The 21770-nt window shown below is 41.3% G+C and overlaps 1 protein-coding gene across 2 annotated transcripts in view; it reads right to left on the bottom strand.

The window, feature by feature from the left end:
* Positions 1-21770, bottom strand: part of PDZRN4 (PDZ domain containing ring finger 4) — a 549862-nt gene that overhangs the window by 35711 nt on the left and 492381 nt on the right. For both annotated transcript variants that reach the window (XM_075600078.1, XM_075600079.1), the window contains one exon: positions 987-1085. In XM_075600078.1, coding sequence (XP_075456193.1) covers positions 987-1085 — 99 coding nt within the window. The remainder of the gene's footprint in view (positions 1-986; positions 1086-21770) is intronic.

Raw genomic sequence — 21770 nt, 5'->3', positions numbered from 1 at the left:
TGTATCTCGGGAAGCAGGGGGTCCCCGGACCTGAAACCAATGCGGTTCAGCTCCGGAGACTCCCTGCACATCTACACTATGAATAAAAATGTATTTTAAATAATTTTTAATGTGCCGATGTTTGCGCAGAGAGAGCAGCGGATCTCTCTCTGCTGCAAACACATCTCGCCCCCGCCGGCATATAGTATCATTGATGTGCATACTGTATGTGTATGTTAGGGGTTATAGGGGTTGTTGTTATACAGTATATACTGTATATATACAGTATATACTGCATTACAATTCATGAATTTCTGCCATCTGGCAGACACGCGAAGCATTGCAGCCTATTAAATCCTGAACCATTATTAATAAACGCATCAACCGCGCGTCAGCCAGGCATGACCCGTGGCAGGGAACGCAAAAGGAACGCGGCATGCTCCGGGTGAACAGCGTCGCATTCCAGGAACAAGCCGGTGATAAACCGGTGATTTGTTAGAATAAAAGCTGCCGCAGCAGTAACTTGGCCCTTTTGCTGCCAGAAGGACAAGTGACGCGGGGCTAGCTGGCAGCAAAAGGGTTAAACAATGTATTAAACTGAATACAATAAAATAAACATTTCATAAAAAAGTTAAATAGAATCAGAAATACAATATTGCTTCCAAAAATAAATTTTAGCGATTCGAATAAACCCTGCCTTATTCTCTTCGTATTCACTGCTCAAGGTGTTGTGTCATATAACAAAATGCCAGCATTGTATAAACTGCAATGTAATGACAAAGCACGCCTTGTGCCGTTCAGGTTTCCAGCATGCACGAGCTGTAATATCAAAGACAGTGCATAGAATACAAGCACTGCTAGACTTTGCTTAAGAACAGAACCACTAAATACATTATTTGGGGTAGCATAATGAAATATGTAAATTAAACATGACGTGAGTTGAAAACTATTTTCTTTCTTCATTGTTGTTTTTTTTTAACCATTATTGTACATTGTAAGAGCTTTACCTCGCTAACATAGATCCCTGTGTCTTCCTCATCATCTGTTCTGTAGCAGACTGTCAGTCCCAGCTTCTCCTGACTGTTAAGGCGACACAGCTCAACCTCCTGTAAGAGACCAAAAAAGCATGATATTTGTAACCAGTTTTTACATACTGCAGAACAGGAAATAAATCAGTGTTCGCCCTCTGATGAGGCTTTAACAACTTAAAAGAATGAAGGACGAGCACATTCTAAACATCACTTCATTAACAGGACAGGGCTTATGTGGTCTCAAAAACTCATGACCTGCACGACATGTTTACAGTTATCATGTTAAGAAATAAATAGTTAACACAACTTGCAAAAAAAACAAAATGAACACAGAAATTAATCCCAGGAGCACTGCAGACATCTCACCTCCCCTTGATTACCAACCTGAGATAATTAGGAAGCATATTGTTGCTAATATATATGTGTTTGTATGTATGTATATTGTTATATATTTATATACAGTAGCACCAACAGTGTACGCAGAGCTTTAGAAAATTACAATACAGGGAAAATAAAGTACAGTGCATATAAGAGCAGCAAGTGCATGACAACATAAGACAAAGGAAGGCCCCGCACCACAGACTTTACAATCTAAGTGGTATATTGGGAAATTTACAGACACAATAGGAGTAAAAGTACATTATTAAAAGTGCCATCAGGGAGGTCAGCACTATAGGCATAGATAATTTAATGAGATGCTTATTTGAAGAGGTGAGTTTTCATCTGGGCTTTGAAAACAGCAAGTGAAGGTGCTTGATGAATATTGAGTGGAAAGAGATCCATACTGTAAATAGGGAGAGATTAGGGGAAAGGAATTAAGACATGAGAGGGCTGTAAAGTCAACAAGTGTATAGAGACATTCTTGGGTTGAGAATAACGTGAGTAGGGGTGTAATGAGAGATCATAGTTGAGCTACATGAGGGGTGTATAGCCTTAAAGGACAGGAGGAGAAGCCGGTGTAGGGGTCAGAAACAAACCCTGTACAAATTGCTGGGTACTTTCAACTGTATTTAACATTGCTTAGTATATTTATGACTGTAATGACTTTAGTAGCATTCTTTATCTCTCTAATTACCTGCACCAACTAATGTTAAAAGGCATTTCTTGGGTAAAGGTTCCTGCATTTTTGTTTCCCAGTAGATGGACTACAGTACTTGTTTGCTTTCCGGTAGTGGCATGGTTGCCCTATCATACTGTACCAGCTTAATTGTATTGTATTGTAAGTCTTTATTTATATAGCGCCATTAATGTACCTAGAGAATGTGAGTGCTTTCCCTAAAACACGCTCTGTGCTCTGTGGCACCACCCAAAAATACTCTTAATTCATAAGAGAAAGGACAACTGTGTCAGACTGGGGCATGAAGGTAAAAAACAGAGAAAATACTGTGCGCTACTATCTAACCCAAAATTTAGAATATAAATATAGTGCAGTGACTAAACCACATAAATAAGTGACCAAGAAATAAATCACAATAACCACAGTGAGGGTGTATATATGAAGAAATTATATCACATAACCGTGTATTTGTAGAGGCGTCTGCTGCTATAAACACAGGGGGTGGCTCAGCACCCCCCACACTCTAAGAAATGGAAACAAAAGAAACAGCGCACAACGCCAAATAGTGAAGCAAGTAATGCTATATATTGGTAATTACAGGGTAATAAATCTACGTACATCAAAACAGTGGAATAGGTGCATTTAGTGTGTTTCACACAAGTTACCACTCAGCAACTGTTGTCAGAAGAGTCTGCAGCTTGCTTCTCTCAGTGGGGGCGCTACGTTGGTTCAGGAGCAGGATTAATGTCCAAAACCCCTCAACCCACAGTACATCGCTCCCAAGGGGATTTCCCTTTACAGCAACCACGCTCCGTTGCAGGTATTGGTGCTTGGTGGGACCGCTCGCGCTTCCAAGCCGTCTGGTGCAGCTCGTGTGGCTCAGCGAGCAGATCCACTGTACGGGGGTGAGACCTCAGCTCTGCAAGGGTACACTCGGCGTGCCACGTTGTCGCTCCGTCACGGGATACTGCGTGATGACGTCACAGTCTCCGCAGCAGCGAGGGAACCGGCAGGGAGGCAGTCAAAGTCTCTCAAAGTCTCTCAAAGTCTCTCATATGCCCAAAATTACCATCGGGAGTAATACTAACAGGGTGAAGCCAAAGGAGGCAATGGCAATATTAAGGCACTAGATAAAAATCATCCAACATGTTTCGTAGAATAAACTACTTCTATGTATCTCTGTTTTCCCTGCTCTGTTCTATTGTCTATACGTATTTATATTGTTACTTTTAGTTGCATCTTTTATATGATACTATCTATTTTAGTACTAATATTGTGTTTCTTTTATTCCAGCATTCTTTTAATTATTTATGCTAGGTTTAGTTTATATGTTTATAAAATCTTTTTATTATGTATGTAGTTAATAAAGTTGTTGTTTTAAAAGTAATGATTTCATCTTCCCTATCACTTTAACCATTACCTAGTCTAGATGATTGGTCCATTTTTAATTGTTTGACCAATGAGACATCTTTGTTAGGTACTTAAGACCTCTGGGTAATGGCTAAATTATTCCCTGAAGAAGTAGTTTATTCTACGAAACATGTTGGATGATTTTTATCTAGTGCCTTAATATTGCCATTGCCTCCTTTGGCTTCACCCTGTTAGTATTACTCCCGGTGGTAATTTTGGGCATATGAGAGACTTTGACAGACTTTGACAGACTTTGACTGCCTCCCTGCCGGTTCCCTCGCTGCTGCGGAGACTGTGACGTCATCACGCAGTATCCCGTGACGGAGCGACAACGTGGCACGCCGAGTGTACCCTTGCAGAGCTGAGGTCTCACCCCCGTACAGTGGATCTGCTCGCTGAGCCACACGAGCTGCACCAGACGGCTTGGAAGCGCGAGCGGTCCCACCAAGCACCAATACCTGCAACGGAGCGTGGTTGCTGTAAAGGGAAATCCCCTTGGGAGCGATGTACTGCGGGATGAGGGGTTTTGGACATTAATCCTGCTCCTGAACCAACGTAGCGCCCCCGCTGAGAGAAGCAAGCTGCAGACTCTTCTGACAACAGTTGCTGAGTGGTAACTTGTGTGAAACACACTAAATGCACCTATTCCACTGTTTTGATGTACGCAGATTTATTACCCTGTAATTACTAATATATAGCATTACTTGCTTCACTATTTGGCATTGTGCGCTGTTTCTTTTGTTTCCATTTCTTGGGGCATGAAGGCTCCACCACAGGGGGAAACCAAATGTAGGTGCCCAATATGGTCATAACATGGTAAAACGACATATATATATATATATATATATATATATATATATATATATATATATATAAAATGTGGTATCTGTACCGTGTTTGCCGAGCTTAATAATAAAAAGCAAATAGCTGATACCGTTCTGTGGCTAACTAAATGCTTTTATTTGAGCGAGCTTTCGAGATACACTGATCTCTTCTTCCGGCAATGTTACAATGGATAAAGCAAGAGAGGTTTTTACTTAAAAACAGTGCATCCTGGAATGTATCTGTGACTGAAGCCGATCCCTCCCCCCTGTGCAGTATGCAATTTATGACTTAAGGTGTTAAATGGTCCCTGGATGTTAGTGATGTAAGAGTGTATGTGTGTGTATGTGTTTAAATCTAAATTTATAAAGCACCCACAGTTTATACAGCGCTTTATAAAAGGTGTGTGTGGGAATGTATACCAATGGTGTGGGTAGGTGTAGAAATATAAGATGGTGTTGCATTACTATTAATGTGTGTAGATACTATGTGGTCCCTATTGGTATACACGTATAGGGATAGAATTACATTGTACATATGTATGTGTAAGAGACAGCTGTGTGTGCATTCATATAGCGCAGTATGTATAGACATGGCCTTTAGCACTCATGGGAAGAGAGTTCTCTTGTGTTAGGGTAGTGACTCATGAAGCAGTGGTCTCGGTTTAGGCCACCACTAAGTGTCCCGGACAGTTGCATAAATTTGTATTCATCCATCGTCTATCTTACGGTGTTGTAAGATTACATTTGAGTATGGCCACCTTCATATCGTTCATCTTATGGCCAGTCAGAGAAATGTTTGACGATAGGACTGTCTCTTGTTCCGCATGTGATGCTCTGGCGATGCAGATTAATTCTCTTGTTTAGCCCTGTCCAGTCTCACCTATGTAGTAGCAGCCCCCTGGGCATTTCATGCACATGATGAGGTGCTTTGCATTGCTGGAGGAACAGGTGAGCCTTCCTCTGATTTTTTACTCCAGATTCCTGTGTGGTATATGTAGTGTTCCCGCTGTTTGGAGCATTGCGCAGATTTTGCATCTTGCGTCCTGGCATGGTCTTGTCCCGCATTTAGTTGTACTGTTCAATACTTTACTCCTCGCCATCATTTTCTTGAGATTATGAGGCTGTCTGTATGATAAGGGTGTTTCAGGGAAGACCTGTTGCAGTCTTGTATATTCCCGGAGAATGGGTTGTATTTAAAAAAAAATACTAACCTCCCGCCACCCCGTTCTCCACACAAAGCCCACACTCCTTCCCTCTTTCCTCCCACCTATCTCAAGTATATCAGCTGCAAAGCAGGTGAATCCTGTGCTGCCTGAAGATAAAGAGGTTTCTCTGTGCCAGGCTGAGAGAGAAGAGGCGGATCACAGCTTCTAAATCTCCAGGCAGAGCAGGAAATTCCCGCTAAACAGCCAGCTGTTTCCCCCCGGAGGCCGCTGTACACATTGGAGAGGGCTGCGGCACACCACAGTTTCCTGGCACACTGGTTGAGAAACACTGGATTAGGATATTGTAACAATGGAATTGATGCACTGTTCTGGTATTCTCTTATTCTTCAAGCAACATGTAAAGAGCTCTGAAAGTATTTTCACTACTTTGCCCACTTCCTTCAAAATATCAGAAGTTATTCCATCCAGTGTTCCATTCTTCATGGATTTGTATTGTATTGTATGTCTTTATTTATATAGCGCCATTAATGTACATAGCACTTCACAGTAGTAATACATGTGGTAATCAAATAAATAACAGATAATATAAATAACAGATCATGGGAATAAGTGCTTCAGACATAAAAGTAACATTAAGGAAGAAGAGTCCCTGCTCCGAGGAGCTTACAGTCTAATTGGTAGGTAGGGACAGTAGGAGGGAGTTCTGGTAAGTGCGTCTGCAGGGGGCCAAGCTTTATGTATCATGTGTTCAGAATATCCACAGTGCTATTCATATGCTTCTTTAAGTAAGTGTGTCTTAAGGTGGGTTTTAAAGGTGGTTAGAGAGGGTGCTAGTCGGGTACTGAGGAGAAGGGCATTCCAGAGGTGTGGGGCAGTCAGTGAAAAATGTTTAAGGCGGGAGAGGGCTTTAGATACAAAGGGGGTAGAAAGAAGACATCCTTGAGAAGAACGCAAGAGTCTGGATGGTGCATAACGAGAAATTAGGGCTGAGATGTAAGGAGGGGCAGAAGAGTGTAAAGCTTTAAAAGTGAGGAGAAGAATGGAGTGTGAGATGCGGGATTTGATCGGAAGCTAGGAGAGGGATTTCATGAGGGGAGATGCTGAGACAGATCTAGGAAAGAGTAGAGTGATTCTGGCAGCAGCGTTTAGGATAGATTGTAGGGGAGACAGGTGAGAGGCAGGAAGGCCGGACAGCAGGAGGTTACAGTAATCAAGACTGGAGAGAATGAGGGCCTGAGTCAGAGTTTTAGCAGTCGAGCAACAGAGGAAAGGGCATATCTTTTTTATATTGTGGAGGAAAAAGCGACAGGTTTTAGAAATGTTTTCAATGTGAGGGGCAAATGTGAGAGAGGAGTCGAGTGTGACACCTAGGCAGCGTGCTTGGGCTACTGGGTGAATGATCGTAGTTCCAACAGTAATGTCGAAGGAGGTAGTAGGGCCAGGTTTGGGAGGAAGTATGCCTTTGCTACTTGCCTTTGCTACTTGATGAAATAATATTGCTGAAATGAATATACTGTTGATATTACTGAAAATAACTGGGTGTGGGAGGGGGGGTCTATGGAGAGGAAATTGTTAGCAGTGTTCAGAATCCATTTTCTCTTTGTATGTGTTATACATGTCAGTATGTCAGTATGCGTGTTGTTGCAAGAATGAACTTGGCTCCAGAGGAGGGTTATATGGACTGTACAACAAAGAAAAATGATACCGGGCGCTTCTAATAGTGAAATAAATAAAGTGATATAAATATATATAATAAATGTGAACCTCAAAAGTATATATATATAGTGAATAAAATCCTTCACCAAAAGACGTGAAACATAAAAGTGAATAGTGAAATACAAATAAATAGAGAAACAGCAACTCTACACCCTTAAAGGACTGTCCAGGTCCAGAAATCTTGCGTTGTCTTCCAGGTAGGGGGAGCGCTCAGAAGATATGCAGGGAAAAAAATGGAAAAAATAATAGTGCAGACCGTATAAAATTTACGTGCAAACAATAGTCTCTAAATAAGTCTCACTCACAATAAGTCAAATTGTAACTGACGTGTCAGAGATCCATCTCTCTCTGACAGCCCTTTTATAATGGAAGCCCTCTGATGATGGTGGTATTAGAGCTGTACATCTGGTGGGCTAGATCTGTCCATAAAGTGCTGAGTGTACCTCCCGCGGATAGTGGATAAGAAAGAGAGCACACAATGGTATAGTACATAGGGGTATTATGTGGCACAAAAAACATATAAGTAATGCACTCACATTTGTACAAAGATATTGGTACGTTGGAGAGGACCGTTGGTGACTCGTGGGGAGACGCCGGTATTCAGTCACTGAGAGATCCTTCCGCATGCGTCACATCCGCTGACGTCACATCTTGTGACGACTGCAGTCAGGTCGGAAGACGCTGTCTACCGCTACGATCTCTGCCGCTTGCTTGCCAGCACCTCCTCGCACCAATTCTCCACAAACAGTGTCCTCCAACAGCTGATTAGATTCTACGCGTTTCGTAGCTGTTGCCACTTCTTCATCAGAGGGCTTCCATTATAAAAGGGCTGTCAGAGAGAGATGGATCTCTGACACGTCTGTTACAATTTGACTTTTTGTGAGTGAGACCTATTTAATTTATACGGTCTGCACTATTATTTTTTCCATTCTTTTCCCTGCATACCATCTGAGCGCTCCCCCTACCTGGAAGACAACTTTATATGGACTGTGCCTTGTTGCACAAACACTCAAGTGTGGTGGTCAGCTAAAAGAACCAGTATAGGTTAGATGTATTGATCTTTGGAGCCAGTCTGGGATAGATAAGATGATCTGTAACTTGATTGGTTTAGAAGAGGATTATCCCCTCGTGTACAGGGAGTGCATTGTGTGATGTAATTATATTCTGCCTAGTAACCTATTTTAATCAAAGGAATCTAAAATGTATATAAAACCTGCTTGGGCCCTCCCCTGGCAGAGAGTCTAGGTTGACCAGCTGTCCCGGTTTAGCCAGGACAGTCCCGGTTGTTTAATGGCTGCCCCGGTTTTTTAATGGCTGTCCCGGCTGCCCTGCATTCTTTAAAATGTCCTGGGTTGTTGTCGCTGTTCTGGTTTTGGCCATCAGAGAGGGGGGGCAGCAGAGAGCACAGAATGCAGCCAGAGAGGAGAGCAGGAGAGTGGAGGCCGGTCTGACTGCAGATGGTGGGGGCGGGTTAGTGTCAGCGGAGCCTCAGCAGTGAGAGCCGGAAGTGATGTGACTGCTGCCAGTCAAGGTGGCTTCCCTCCCCCCCCCAATGCTCCAGAGTGAAAGGTGAAAAAGAGAGACTGTCGGTCTGTCTGTCTGTGGCTCTGTGGCTCTGTGTGTGTGTGTGTCACTGGTTCTGTGTGTGTGTCACTGGCTCTGTGTGTGTGTGTGTGTGTCACTGGCTCTGTGTGTGTGTGTCACTGGCTCTGTGTGTGTGTGTCACTGGCTCTGTGTGTGTTTGTGTGTGTGTGTGTGTGTGTCACTGGCTCTCTGTGTGTGTGCATGTGGGTCACTGGCTCTGTGCGTGTGGGTCACTGGCTCTGTGCATGTTGGTCACTGGCTCTGTGTGTGTGGGTGTGTGGGTCAGTGGCTCTGTGTGTGTCAGTGGCTCTGTGGGTGTGTATGGGTCAGTTGCTCTGTGTGTGTGTGTCAGTGTGTGTGTGGGGGCAACTGGCTCTGGGTGTGTGGGTCAGTGGCTCTGTGTGGGGTTCAGTGGCTCTGTGTGGGTCAGTAGCTCTGTGTGTGTGTGTGTGTGTGTGTGTGTGTGTGTGTGTGTGTGTGTGTGTGTGTGTGTGTGTGTGTGTGTGTGTGTGTGTGTGTGTCAGTGGCTCTGTGTGTGTGTGGGTCAGTGGCTCTGTGTGTGTGTGGGTCAGTGGCTCTGTGTGTGTGTGTGTGTGGGTCAGTGGCTCTGTGTGTGTGTGTCTCAGTGTGTGTGTGTCAGTGTGTGTGTCAGTGTGCGTGTGTCAGTGTGTGTGTCAGTGTGCGTGTGTTGGTCAGTGGCTCTGTGACAACGTGGGTGGGTGGATCAGTGGCTCTGTGTGTGTGGGTGTGTGGATCAGTGGCTGTGTGTGGGTCAGTGGTTCGGTGTGTGGGTCAGTGGCTCTGTGTGTGTGGGTGTGTGGGTCAGTGGTTCTGTGTGTGGGTGTGTGGGTCAATGGCTCTGTATGTAGGTCAGTGACTGTGGGTCAATGGCTCTGTGTGGAGATAACATTTGTTTTAGATCTATTTATTATATATTTATCTTGCCTTTGGCTGTATCCTCCCCTCCAAATTCCGTCAACATGGCTGCGCGACGTCACGTAATGCACATTGACATAACAATGAGACGCTCCGTGCCGTCACGCGGCATCAAGTTCACATGACAACGGGACGCATTATGGCGCTGAGGCATCACGTGTTGCCACAATGTCATGGCAACATGTCACCACCTGACGTCAGTGTCTCGTTGTCATGGCAACGGTGTGCGTCATGTGATGTAATTTGTTTTATAAATAATTTTTTAATGTGTCCCGGTTTTTCACTTTGAAAATCTGGTCACCCTAAGAGAGTCTCATTGAATTTTGTGAGTATGATCATACTATGAATCTGTCAATACTCTACTCAATCTGTCAATAAACTACTCATTATATACGAACCCGTGTTTGTGAGTTTGCAAACAACGACATACTTTTTCTGGAAGAATGCATGGTTCATCAGTAGTGGTTTTTTTTCTCGCTCTTCATCTGTATGATTATGCCTTGTGCTATCTGTGTTCTGGTACAATTTCATATAGAAGTCCTCAACCCCCTTTATGACAAGTGCACAGTCTTATACTGTTTATCCATTGGCTTTACAACCACAAGTCGCTGCTTCGTCTTGTTTAAACTTTATTTATATTTTATGGTCTTCTTCCCAATATCGTAGTTACCTTTTTTTTTAATTCTCAGATATACACTTGTGGATTATCTTGCACAGCTCTGTGTATTCAGTTTTCAATCTTGCATCTTAGAAATGTAGAATTTATTGGAGCTTTGTCTCATCTGCTATTTTCTTATCCTGCTTTTTGTTAGCAATTCCTCCAGTTTTCTCTGTGCTTTCATCTTTTATCTTCAAAAGTCTTTCATAATAGTTTCTCAAAGCATCCCTGTGAATCTCGAGCAAGCAAAAATGTTTTTTTTTTTAAGCAGAAATGTTTTTTTAAGCCCTAGTTGGAATTTGCTGCTGTTATTTTTGAGGTACATGATGGTTTGATTATTTTCTTTCTTTTAAATGAGTTTACGTCTTTCTGTCTTGGCAATAACATGTAATTTGCCGTGAACCAATTAGTGATTATTTCATGTGTCAAAATGGTTAAGGATGGTGCGATCTTCATTCACCTGTTACTTGCAAAGAAATAGACAATTCATTCTTGATTCCATTGTTTCCATTTTATATCCATTTTCTATGTGGATTCTTCTTGAAGAATGAATCCATGATATAGAAGTTTTCACATTCTACCCAAGTCTCCACATTCATTCCTATACTTACCTGCTGATGCTTTGTCTTTCTACCGGGCACCAATGTTTGCATTGAAATCTCCCATAATATATATTTGCCATATAAAACAACAGAATAGGGCATTAATTGCATTAAAAGAAGACTAGATCTCTTCACAGGGATGGATATTAGCAGCGTGGACTTGAGGCAGGGAGTGGGTGACAGAATGGGACATTTTGACACAGCCGTGAATGATTGCTGGAGTTTGGCCTCAGAAGGACCCTCCGTCGCAGCCGATCCATTGCTGGATCCTCCGCTGCCAGTCGCTTCTAGGAGAAGGTACGTTTTAGTGGTTAGGGTAGAGTTAGTTTTAGGGTTTTAGTGGTTAGGGTAGGAGGTTAACTTTAAGGGTTTTAGTGGTAAGGCTAGGGATTTTAGGGTAAGGTCTTAGGGTAGGGAGTTTTAGGGTAAGGGGTTAGGGTAGGGTTTTTTAGGATAAGATGGTTTTAAGGTGAGGGCTTATGGTAGGGGGTTTTAGGGTAAGTGGTTAGGGTAGGTAGTTTTAAGGTGACGGCTTAGGGTAGGGGGTTTTAGGGTAATGGTTAACCTTAGTCACTTACTTTACTGGCGAAATGGCCAGCGGAGACAGGTCCTAGTGGCAGGATGAGTAGAGTGCAGCCAGGGATTCTGGGTAATGACTTGGAAATGAACACACAGTGTGTCACCTTTTGCTGCTTATCCATTTAAATGCTTGCCATGGGCAGAGCCTCAGGGTGAGCGAAGGAGAACAGTGCAGGGCTGGAGCATGTAGCAGAGACAGGCTGAGAGGCGAGAGGGAAGGACCAGATCAGTAGGAGAAAGATAGACATGAAAGGGTTAGAATAGAAATAGAGAGGAAGAGATAAAAAGAGAAAATGAAGGAGAAAAAAGAAATAGTTAAGGTAAAAAAATGAGCGATATGAGGAGCAAAAGGAGAGAGAGAGACATGGGGAGGGGATTGGGTGAAGTGAGGGGGAAAGAGTGAGTAAGATGTGAAGGAAAAGAGAGAAAGATGCAGGGGAGAAGATGATCATGGTTGTTAAAGCAAGGATGACGTGAGCGGGGCAAAAAAACGGGGGTGGGGGAGAGAAAAACATGGAGGATTAGAGAAAGAGAAAGGCATGAATTGGAAATGAAGAGAGACTAAGCATGTTGGGGAAGAGAGAGAAAGACACACTGGAGGGGCAGGAGAAAGACATGCTTAGGGAGAGGAGAGAGAAAGACAATGGAGGAGAGAGAAAGAAATGCTTGGGTGAGAGAAGCGAGAAAGACATGCTTGGGGAGAGGAGAGAGAAAGCCATGCTTGGGGTCGAGGAGAGAGAAAACCATGCTTCAGGGAGAGGAGAGAGAAAGACTGGAGGGGAGAGGAGAGAGAAAGACTGGAGGGGAGAGGAGAGAGAAAGACTGGAGGGGAGAGGAGAGAGAAAGACTGAAGGGAAGAGAAGAGAGAAAGACACGAGAGGGGGTAGGTGAGAGATACTAGTGGGAAACAAAAATTGAGAAATACATATGGGAATGAAAGAAGAAAACCACACTGGGGAAAGGAGAAGAGTGAAATAAAGAGGGGGGGGGGAGAAAAGGGGCAAGATGGAGACAAGCAGAAAAAATAGAATGTTATAAAGTGTGTGAGAGAGACACTAATGGGAAAAGGAGAGAGAGAGAGAGAGAGGCATGGGGAGAAGAGACATGATGGGGCGAAGTAAACCAAGGTATAATTATTTTGCAACATGTGTGAGGGCCCCAATCTTCAAATTTGTCCTGGGTCCCAAAAAATCTGCTGGCGGCCCTGAGCCTTACCCTATACCCAGTGCTACTCATTCTAGAGACGCAAAGAGCAAATTATATTTTTCGAAGAAAAATGTGTTATTAATATGTATCCAACAAAAGACAAAAAGTTCACAATCCTAGTAGCACTCCTCTTGACACAAATATATATATATATATATATATATATATATATATATATATATATATATATATATATATATATATATATGCTATAGTGGTTCTAAGCTTACAAGGGCTGTGTGTGTTTGGTTATATGTACCCATGTTAAAATGGTTAAGAAGCAAAAAGTGTCACTGTGAAGGCTCATTTGCATGTCATTACCCAGAATCCCTGGCTGCAGTGGTAGTCTTGTATGCTAAGAAATAATGGGGCAAAGCAGGTTTGTAGACCTGTCTGAGTCATGTGAATGTGCTCACAAGTAATATTTTTGTTTCCTGTACAGTGGAGGATTTTTGTCACTTTTTTTACTCACCATAACATTCCTAATGTCTTAATATGTAGAAGAATATTAGACCCAGATCAAATGTGTGCAAGGCATATGTAGAAACAAATATAGAATCACATAAAGTTTATTCTGCTGTGCTCGGGGTGGCACAGTTGAAAAATATTTTGAAAAATACCAAATGCAACATGTTCAACAAACGTTGATCACAAAATAATAGAGTATTAAGGTGTGAGGTCTGCAGTACAGTACAGAGGGGGCACACAGAGCCTACTTAAGGCCAGGCTGGCGGGCAGCACGGCCTCTTTGCTGCCCGCCAGACGATTCCCACCCACCCATCCCCTTAGGTAGTATAGGGCAATCATGTAGCAACCGGCAGCGAAATGTGAGCAGTGCCGTTGTACTCCTTGTACTAGGTGCTTGTTGTTGCCAGACTGGGAGCTGGGCAGTTTGAGCCCGGGGGGAGCACAAGTGGGCGAGGTCATATATTCATGACGTCGAGAACCCGCTCGCGTAGGGGACACAAGGTCAGCGGCTCGAGGGCCGACTGACCCTCCCCTCCTCCTCCTGGCAAAGGAGCACCCTGGCGGGGATTGGCATTTACCCCTCTTTGTTTTTTGTATAAATAAATAGCTGTGCCCATTTTACCTCCAGTTCTCGTTTCCTGTCTTTATTAGTGTGATATATGTGGGTACGAGGCAGTGGGAGGGGGGAACCACCTGGCAGCCTCCCTGGTCAAGAATACATGGCAATTAACTTTTGTCTCACTGTATATTGCTAAAAAAAAAAAAAGACTACGGATCTCAGAATGAGGTGTTACCAGTTTCTTTAATATGTGTAAATGTGCAATCCATCCTTTGGTATATGTGCTATCTTTCGTATGATGTCATCACTGAATCCAATTGAAATATCCCATTAATAATCAAATGCCAAAGCTTACATCTGTATTTCCTTTATTTACAGTTATGCGTACTGCCATTCTTTTATTTGCATTTCGTTATTAATGTCTTTATACCTTTTCATCTATTTTATATTCCATTTTGCAGACCAACATTTTAGTTTAAGATAAGCTGCCGACTCAACAATAGCACATATTACGGTGACGTTGTATAAAACCAATGAATTGACTGGTATGGATTTCACTCTAAAGAAAAGGCTGATCTATGAATTGCATAGTTATGGTAAAGAATATAATAATGGAAAATATAAACACGTACCAATACTATTATTAAACAAGATGGATATGTGAAAGGAAAAATACAAATTGGTGAAGAAAAGGTTCAATTAAAAACTGTTTTTACTGAGAGCTTCTAGACATAAATTGCTTTAATTGAGCATTAAAAAAAAACAAATTCTTAGTAGGTATTTTTTCTTCTCTCCAGTCCTAATCAGAAATGTCCTATAACTCAGCTCTCAGCCCCGGGGAATGACATTGCAGCTTCCTATTGGATGACACTGGGTGCTATCTTTGAATTTCCAGGAAGTATATTGGCAACTATAATGGTAATTATCTGGGGAATAGGAGGGGGAGGTGCTCCAGAGCTAAAAATAGCACAGTTCAGTTGCACGAGACCCCCAGGTCTAAATCTGTAAAAGTATCATGTGTAATTATGAAACACAATAGTATTTTAATTGATATAACTGTATTGCCAGACAAAATGGACAAAGAAACGTGTGCTTTACATTAGAAATGGTTATCACGTCTGATTGAAACCAAAGTACTTTAAATCTTAGTGTGTCAGTTTTATCTTAAGCTGCAGTATTTCTATATTTATAAATAATGTGAATGAGCAGGGCATCCGATAGAATAAAAGGGTTTTATATAAAGCATGCATCCAGAGGTGCCCCACACACACATAATATTAAAGGCCATATTTAGTCAGCAGTGCTAAGACACCTTCTGGTCCTGGAAGATGCCTTCTGACCCATTTAAGTTCAATGGACCTTAAGGTGTCTTGTGGATTAGCACTGCTTAATAAATATGTCCTTTCTGTTTAATAACACCAAAAATGTATTTAATCAATGAACAGTACAAGCAATCTTCTAACCTAGAACTGATGTATTGAACAAAAAAATCAATGGGAATCTGTTTTTGTAATTCAGTATGCAATGGAGGAGTGGCTCTGTGCTGTCGGCACATGTGTTTAAGAGCCAGGTTTCATTCCCGTTTGCCAGCTGTTTATGACACAGTGAGAGTTGTCTAAAAAATTATCATTGTTATTGCCTAAATATAAGAATATAGCATTATGTTTAATTCCATTTATGTAGATGGGCCCTGTGTAAAAAAAACAAACGATAAAAGGTAGAGAATATCATGCATTACTATACAAGGTTTTTATAAAGTTATGTTTTTAAGGCATGTGAAAATGCATAGTTGTGCAGACTGAGCGAGTTATGAAAGATAGGTTTATGTATAATTCTGGAAATCCAGACAATTAGATAAAAACCCAGCAAAATCCATCTTGATATATTTGTATATACGGATGTAGCTAAACTAGCGTTCACTTGTGCCGGGGAACAGTGCTGGCGAACACGCCGCCGCATTCGATCAGCAATCAGGATTAACACTGTGGGGGAAGGGAGGAGGCCGCTGGGAACAATGGCATCTCTCCCCCACAAAATGCAGCGGCTCCAGGGAAGGTACAGTAAGTCTGGCTACATCCGTACATTGTAATCTATGGAAAATAATTCATCTGCAAACAGACATCAAATCCTCACTGTTTATTGGCTCTTTCTCCCAAATAAGAAAGAGGGAGCTAGAGAGGAAGGGAAAACAATGTCTTCATTGGGGTTATGACAATTAACAAGATAAAATACTGTTTTTGTTCGAATTTAAATATAAAAACAAAGACTTTAGTTTAATTTGCCAAGATTCCTTTGCATTAAAGCTGTTGACAAAAAAGTATACTGTACAAAACAGTGATCCAATCTATACTTCCAAACTAGGGGTTTTGTTAATGAATGGAGCTACAGTAAATGAGTATTTTGGGATATGCACGGTGAAGATGACCTAGGGGCAAAAAGAACAGAAAGGGAAGGGAGGAAGGGAGAGAGAACATAGAGTAGTATGTCTGCTATGGATTCATGTTAAAGGGTAAGAGATGCACTCACAATGGTTGAAGAAAATTAGGCCTTTATCTAGAAATGCTGGATCAGGAACAATGCTGGTCTTTGACGTGGGCTGGACTTGAGGATCCTTTTCAGATTGGCAGCTCGCTACTGGATCTCAACTGGATTGCACAGGTTCTTCTCTGTATTGGGTACCCACCATGCAGGGGAGACTTGCTCCCTGTGAGACTCTGGGCGGGATACGTATTAACTAAACGGACTGAGTACCAGCAGAGGCAGTTGTCTGAGTGTGAGAGACTCAGCCTGCTTAAAAATCTCCTACTGCTTTCAATTTTATTGTAAAGTGTGAGTGAAATACCTTTTACTTTAAGATTTTATATATTTTTAAATAAATAGTATTATGCTATATGTGTTTTCTATGGTTAACTCCCCTGCATGGTGGGTACCCAATACAGAGAAGAACCTATGGAATCCAGTTGAGATCCAGTAACGAGACGCCAATCTGAAAAGTAATCCTCAGTTCCAGCCCACGTCAAAGACCAGCATTGTTCCTGATCCAGCATATCTGGATAAAGACCTAATTTTCTTCAACCATTGTGAGTGCATCGCTTACCCTTTAATAGGGATACATAACAGACATACTACTCTATGTTCTCTCTCCCTCTCCCTTCCCCACTTCCCTCTTTTTCTGTGTCTAGGTCATCTTCACCGTTCAAATCCTCTCGGCTATTGTGGGGTCCAGGACCTAATTGGCTGCATTAATTAGGGAAAACACAGTCCCTGGTTAGCACCTCTTTTATTATATGATATTTATCATAGTTTTTCACATACTGTGTTTATTTATGCACTGTTAATAATTGTTCACTGTAGTGCTGATTGTTCTTTTCACTTGCACATTTTGGGATATGCGTCTATTAATGTGGGTTATTTGTCAAAGTCTCTAGCTATAAAATGTGTTTATATACTGGTGCAAAAAAACAGCATGAGACATATTTAGTTCTGATCTGATACAAATTATAGATTAATGAGTTCCTGTCCCAAAGAGCTTACCATCTAATTCTGGTGCCTGGGGTACAGGGAGATAGAGACTTGCCCAAGCTCACAAGAAGTAATGGGATTTGAAATGGGCTCACCCACTTCTTGAGGCAGGTCTCTTCTAACATATTGCAGGCTTATCCTACCTCTTCAAACACAATTGTAATCTTGTCTGTAAATGTTACATACGCCAATAATCATATCTCTAACTGTACAGTACATGAAAAATCTGTGAATTGACTGTATAACCTCTGTTCATTTAATGTAACCATATATTTTTTATCATAACTCTGTGCCCAGGAGATACTTGAAAACGAGAGGCAATTCACAATGTATTACTTACGGTAAAACATTTGATAAATAAATAAATTCTTAGGCCTCGGACATGGTACAAAATACAGCGCTGAGCCACGCTGACGCTCATGCTCTCCTGCTCAAGCAGGAGCTTTTTTGTGTCCTGGCATGAGCGTCAGCGAGCGCGCATGTGAGGCAGTGGGAGGCGGGTGGGAGGCGGGGCGGGAGGCGGGGCTATGGCTTCACGTCACGGCACCGATGTCACGGACTGACATTGGCTTTTCCCGGTCACGTGACCGGCCCTCCGCTTCCCTCAGCGCGAAAAATTAAATAAACTGTTGGCTGCAATTCCACACGCCTGCGGAAGCGTGCGGAAGCGCCGTCTAAAGCCGCCCTCAGTAGGGATGATGGGGGTAAGTGTTCCGCCCCAGTGCGGGTCAGCGCTGTCTTTTTGACCATGGACCCGGCCTTAGGCAATTACACTACAACTGAGCCATGCCACCATTAATCCAGTTGTATAAATGTAGTCTTACTAGGAAACTTGCATCATACTGTATGTTGAAAAAATGATTTGCACGTTTATTTGTTTTACACGGGCACTAAAGTACAGCATAGATTTTGACTGGACAGTGTTGTTGAACAGGGCCTGAATGAAGACCCCTAGAAATCACGTAGGATGGCTTCCAGTGATCTACTATAGTTTCTAGTGCTCTGTATACATTGTAACTCCTATCATAACTAAAAACATTGCACAGAACAATATAATAAAACCCAGAAACATGTTACGGTTAATATGCAATAGCTTGTTTTAGAATTAAAAAAAATATCCAATGTGTGTGCTTACACTAGAAACATATCTTTGTGCTTATACATTATACTTTTGTGTATGTTTGTCAACTGTAATATTACACTGTCAGATTAATGTATCACTAATCTTTAAAATAGCTCAATGTAGAGAGAAATGCATTTAGAGAGAGGTTACTGGGTAAATGCATCTGAAAAACTAAAGCGCAAAGAGGGCCTACAAAACTGTAAACAAGTTAAATCTGTTGGCAGCTTTGCAATCACAAACAAAATTGGATTCCCTACTGTCTTCTCACTTATCAGTGATGACAGACAGAGAATGCCATGACTTTTCGTAAAGAAGTGAGAAGGGACAAATCAGAATTGATGTCAGATTCACCTGAATAGATATGGTTGGTAGACTAGTAAAAAGACATTTGTGTTTATCAATTCCATGTGCTAGAAAAAGATAATGCTCTGGCCAGAGACTCCAACATGTATTATTTTTCAATCTTATTCAGTATTGGCATGTCAGATAGTGTGCTCATTCCACAGAAAATTGATTTCTTTAGATGATGTAAAATATTAAGACTGGTACGAAGTGCTTTGGTTAATTTTCTTTCTCGCAATTATGTTTGTTATTTGGATGTTTAAAAGGGCCTTAAGTTCATAGATTGGATATAAAGAATATTATTTATCAAAATCATGTTAAAGGAATGTTAAGATCCAACTTAAATGTTCCAAAAGCAGTAATACCTCTCAAATCCAATAGCCATATACCACTGTTTGGCATTAAATCATAAATCCTAATACTATACTAGAATCCTGTTATGTGGAATATGTTTGTTTGAAGAAACTTGAAACTTATGAATCCAAGATATTACACAATAAAATATAACCATTTGTGTCCAGGTTGTGGGTTAGGAGACATATGATTATGCTATTTCCAACTTTTGTCTTACTGTACCGAAGATTGACTCATAAATTCCATAACATTCCTTTGGCATAATATTTGATAATGAATTTCATGTGCTTTCAAAAAAATGAATTCCATTGGCAATAACCCGCTCGTTTAGCCCCTTTTCATTATACAATGAATGTTTCTAGAATGTATCCATAGTTCTGACACAATGAACAAGAGCTGAAAATGCTTCACAGAGACTTTTGCAAGTTATGTGGTTTTTGCCAAGCCACTGACCAAGTTCAAATATGCTGTGAGAATTCAATGATCATATAAATTAAAACATGCTGGCCAAGTTTTTGCAACATTGAACAATTTTTTGTTGCTCGGTTTTCTCCCACTCTAATCAAATCAATTGAAATAAGATTATTACTTAAAATGCAAGTTTTATTTTTCTCCTATGTTTTTTCCCCAATATCACACAATAGCAATATAACATAAAGCACATGAGTGTAAAATAAAAATGCTACTGTAATGACAGTACATTTATTTTGAATTTGCCAAGACCTTTTACGTTAAGTTTAAATATGGAGTAAATACTTTGCACAAGAGGATAATACAATTGACATTGTTCGGTTGACAAAGACGAATCTATTTGCTGTTAGGCTCCCTATTTCTGCACAATAAATGTGCAAAGGTCATGTGCCTTGAAGTATTCCCACCTGAAGCCCCTTTGTGAAGGGCAGTTTCCCACTTTGTGAAGAAGTAACGTACACCAGCTAATCATTTTTATGCCTAGTGTTGTGCACATATATAATGTCACGTAGGGCAGTCAGACACACTGAAAAGAACGCCTGTAATTAGGGGGCATGTTTGGGATGACACATTTAACAATACCTTGGTAAATTTGATATAGAATGAAAGAGGGGACGCTAATAATAGTGTCAGCACAAATGACATTGCCATTTAACAATGCTAACTGGTTTCACAAACATTTCTTCTGCATCACAGAAAAAGAAAATGTGATCGCTTATCAAAAAAAGTGCTCAAACTGCCCACAATCAGGTACAGTAGATCGTCAAAGCGCCGTTAAATCTGGGCTACTAAAATTACGTTACTTAAATAGGTAACGTCCGTAAGTCTTCCTCAGTTTAACAGTTATCTACAAAGCTAATGACATGCAAGAACCACGGCCGTTCGGCAAACTAGCATCATTATGTTACTGTAGCTGTATTAATTGGGGATGTTCGTTGTGCAGAGACGCGTTATTTAATACACTGCATATGAGCATTGGCGAAACTGTAACATCCATTCCAATTAGCGCACATGAGTTACAGACGCGCTACCAGGGGACATATTGAGCCTGGCAGTTCTGTTCCAAAAACAAGGAGAAGATTTCTTATAAATAGTTTTGATGTTATTTTGCGTGTAAGTAAATGTTTTGTTCACAACTTCTGTCTCTTGGTAATTATTGTTATAATATGTACATTATATTCCATATTAGGTCAGACAAACATATCCTACATTCCCTTTAATCACTAAAAACCATAGTACAGTTTATTACACTACATGCACACATAATTAGATGCATCCCTAGATGTGTTTCCAACATTTATATGATACATAATATATATATATTTGTATGACATGTAACTTTTTTTTGTAATGAAAGGGTTAAGTGCTATACTCGGTACAATAATGTGGGTGCCACTTTAGACCTGCCCTTTTTTGCTTGTAGGCTTTTCCCAGTAATAACGCTATGATGCCCATGGTCTGGATGTGAATAACGGCAGGTTTTAGTATGACCTAATTATCGTAACGTTATTTTCATGCCCTAACATTATCAGAAGTTTTGCATACGAGTACGTCAGCTGTCGGGTAAAATTTACCAATTCGATATTTCTCTGATTAATGCGAGGGCATCGTAATGCTGATCACAGTTGTGGATATGCACTACAACTACAGATAAGCGGCCGTTATTCGAACATATCACGGAGACGTTTTCGTGAGAGCTGCTGTACTCCATGCGGCCAATCAGGGGTTCGCTTTGTTTGAATTTCATGGATCCCGATTTCTCGAGTGCAATTCTTCGCACTTCCGTGGCAGAAATGGATGAATTGCAATGTGTACAGTCCAGTAATGTGTCAATTGGCAGGTGTTTAAAAACCAGAACACTAAAATGTAATTTTCTGCACTGGAAAAAAACGAGTTAACACGCGGTCATGACGCGCCATGACATGGGTATTCCGAGGTATACAAAGCGTGATATGTTCGAATAACGGCCGCTGCATCTGTATCAATACGTTAAATGGGGGTAACATCATGTTAAAATATTTAATGGAAATGCCTCCAAGATTGATCATTGAACACTGCAAAAATGCTGCAATGGGAACTATATGGGGAAGCAATAAATATGAAAATAAGGGAAAAGAAAAGTATAGGGCACAATTGTGATGAGGATAATTAGATTAAGAAAAGTATGTCAATTATAAGTAATG

The sequence above is a fragment of the Ascaphus truei genome, chromosome 5, assembly GCF_040206685.1.
Source record: "Ascaphus truei isolate aAscTru1 chromosome 5, aAscTru1.hap1, whole genome shotgun sequence".
NCBI lineage: Eukaryota > Metazoa > Chordata > Amphibia > Anura > Ascaphidae > Ascaphus > Ascaphus truei.
This window is presented reverse-complemented; position numbering and strand designations above follow the sequence as displayed.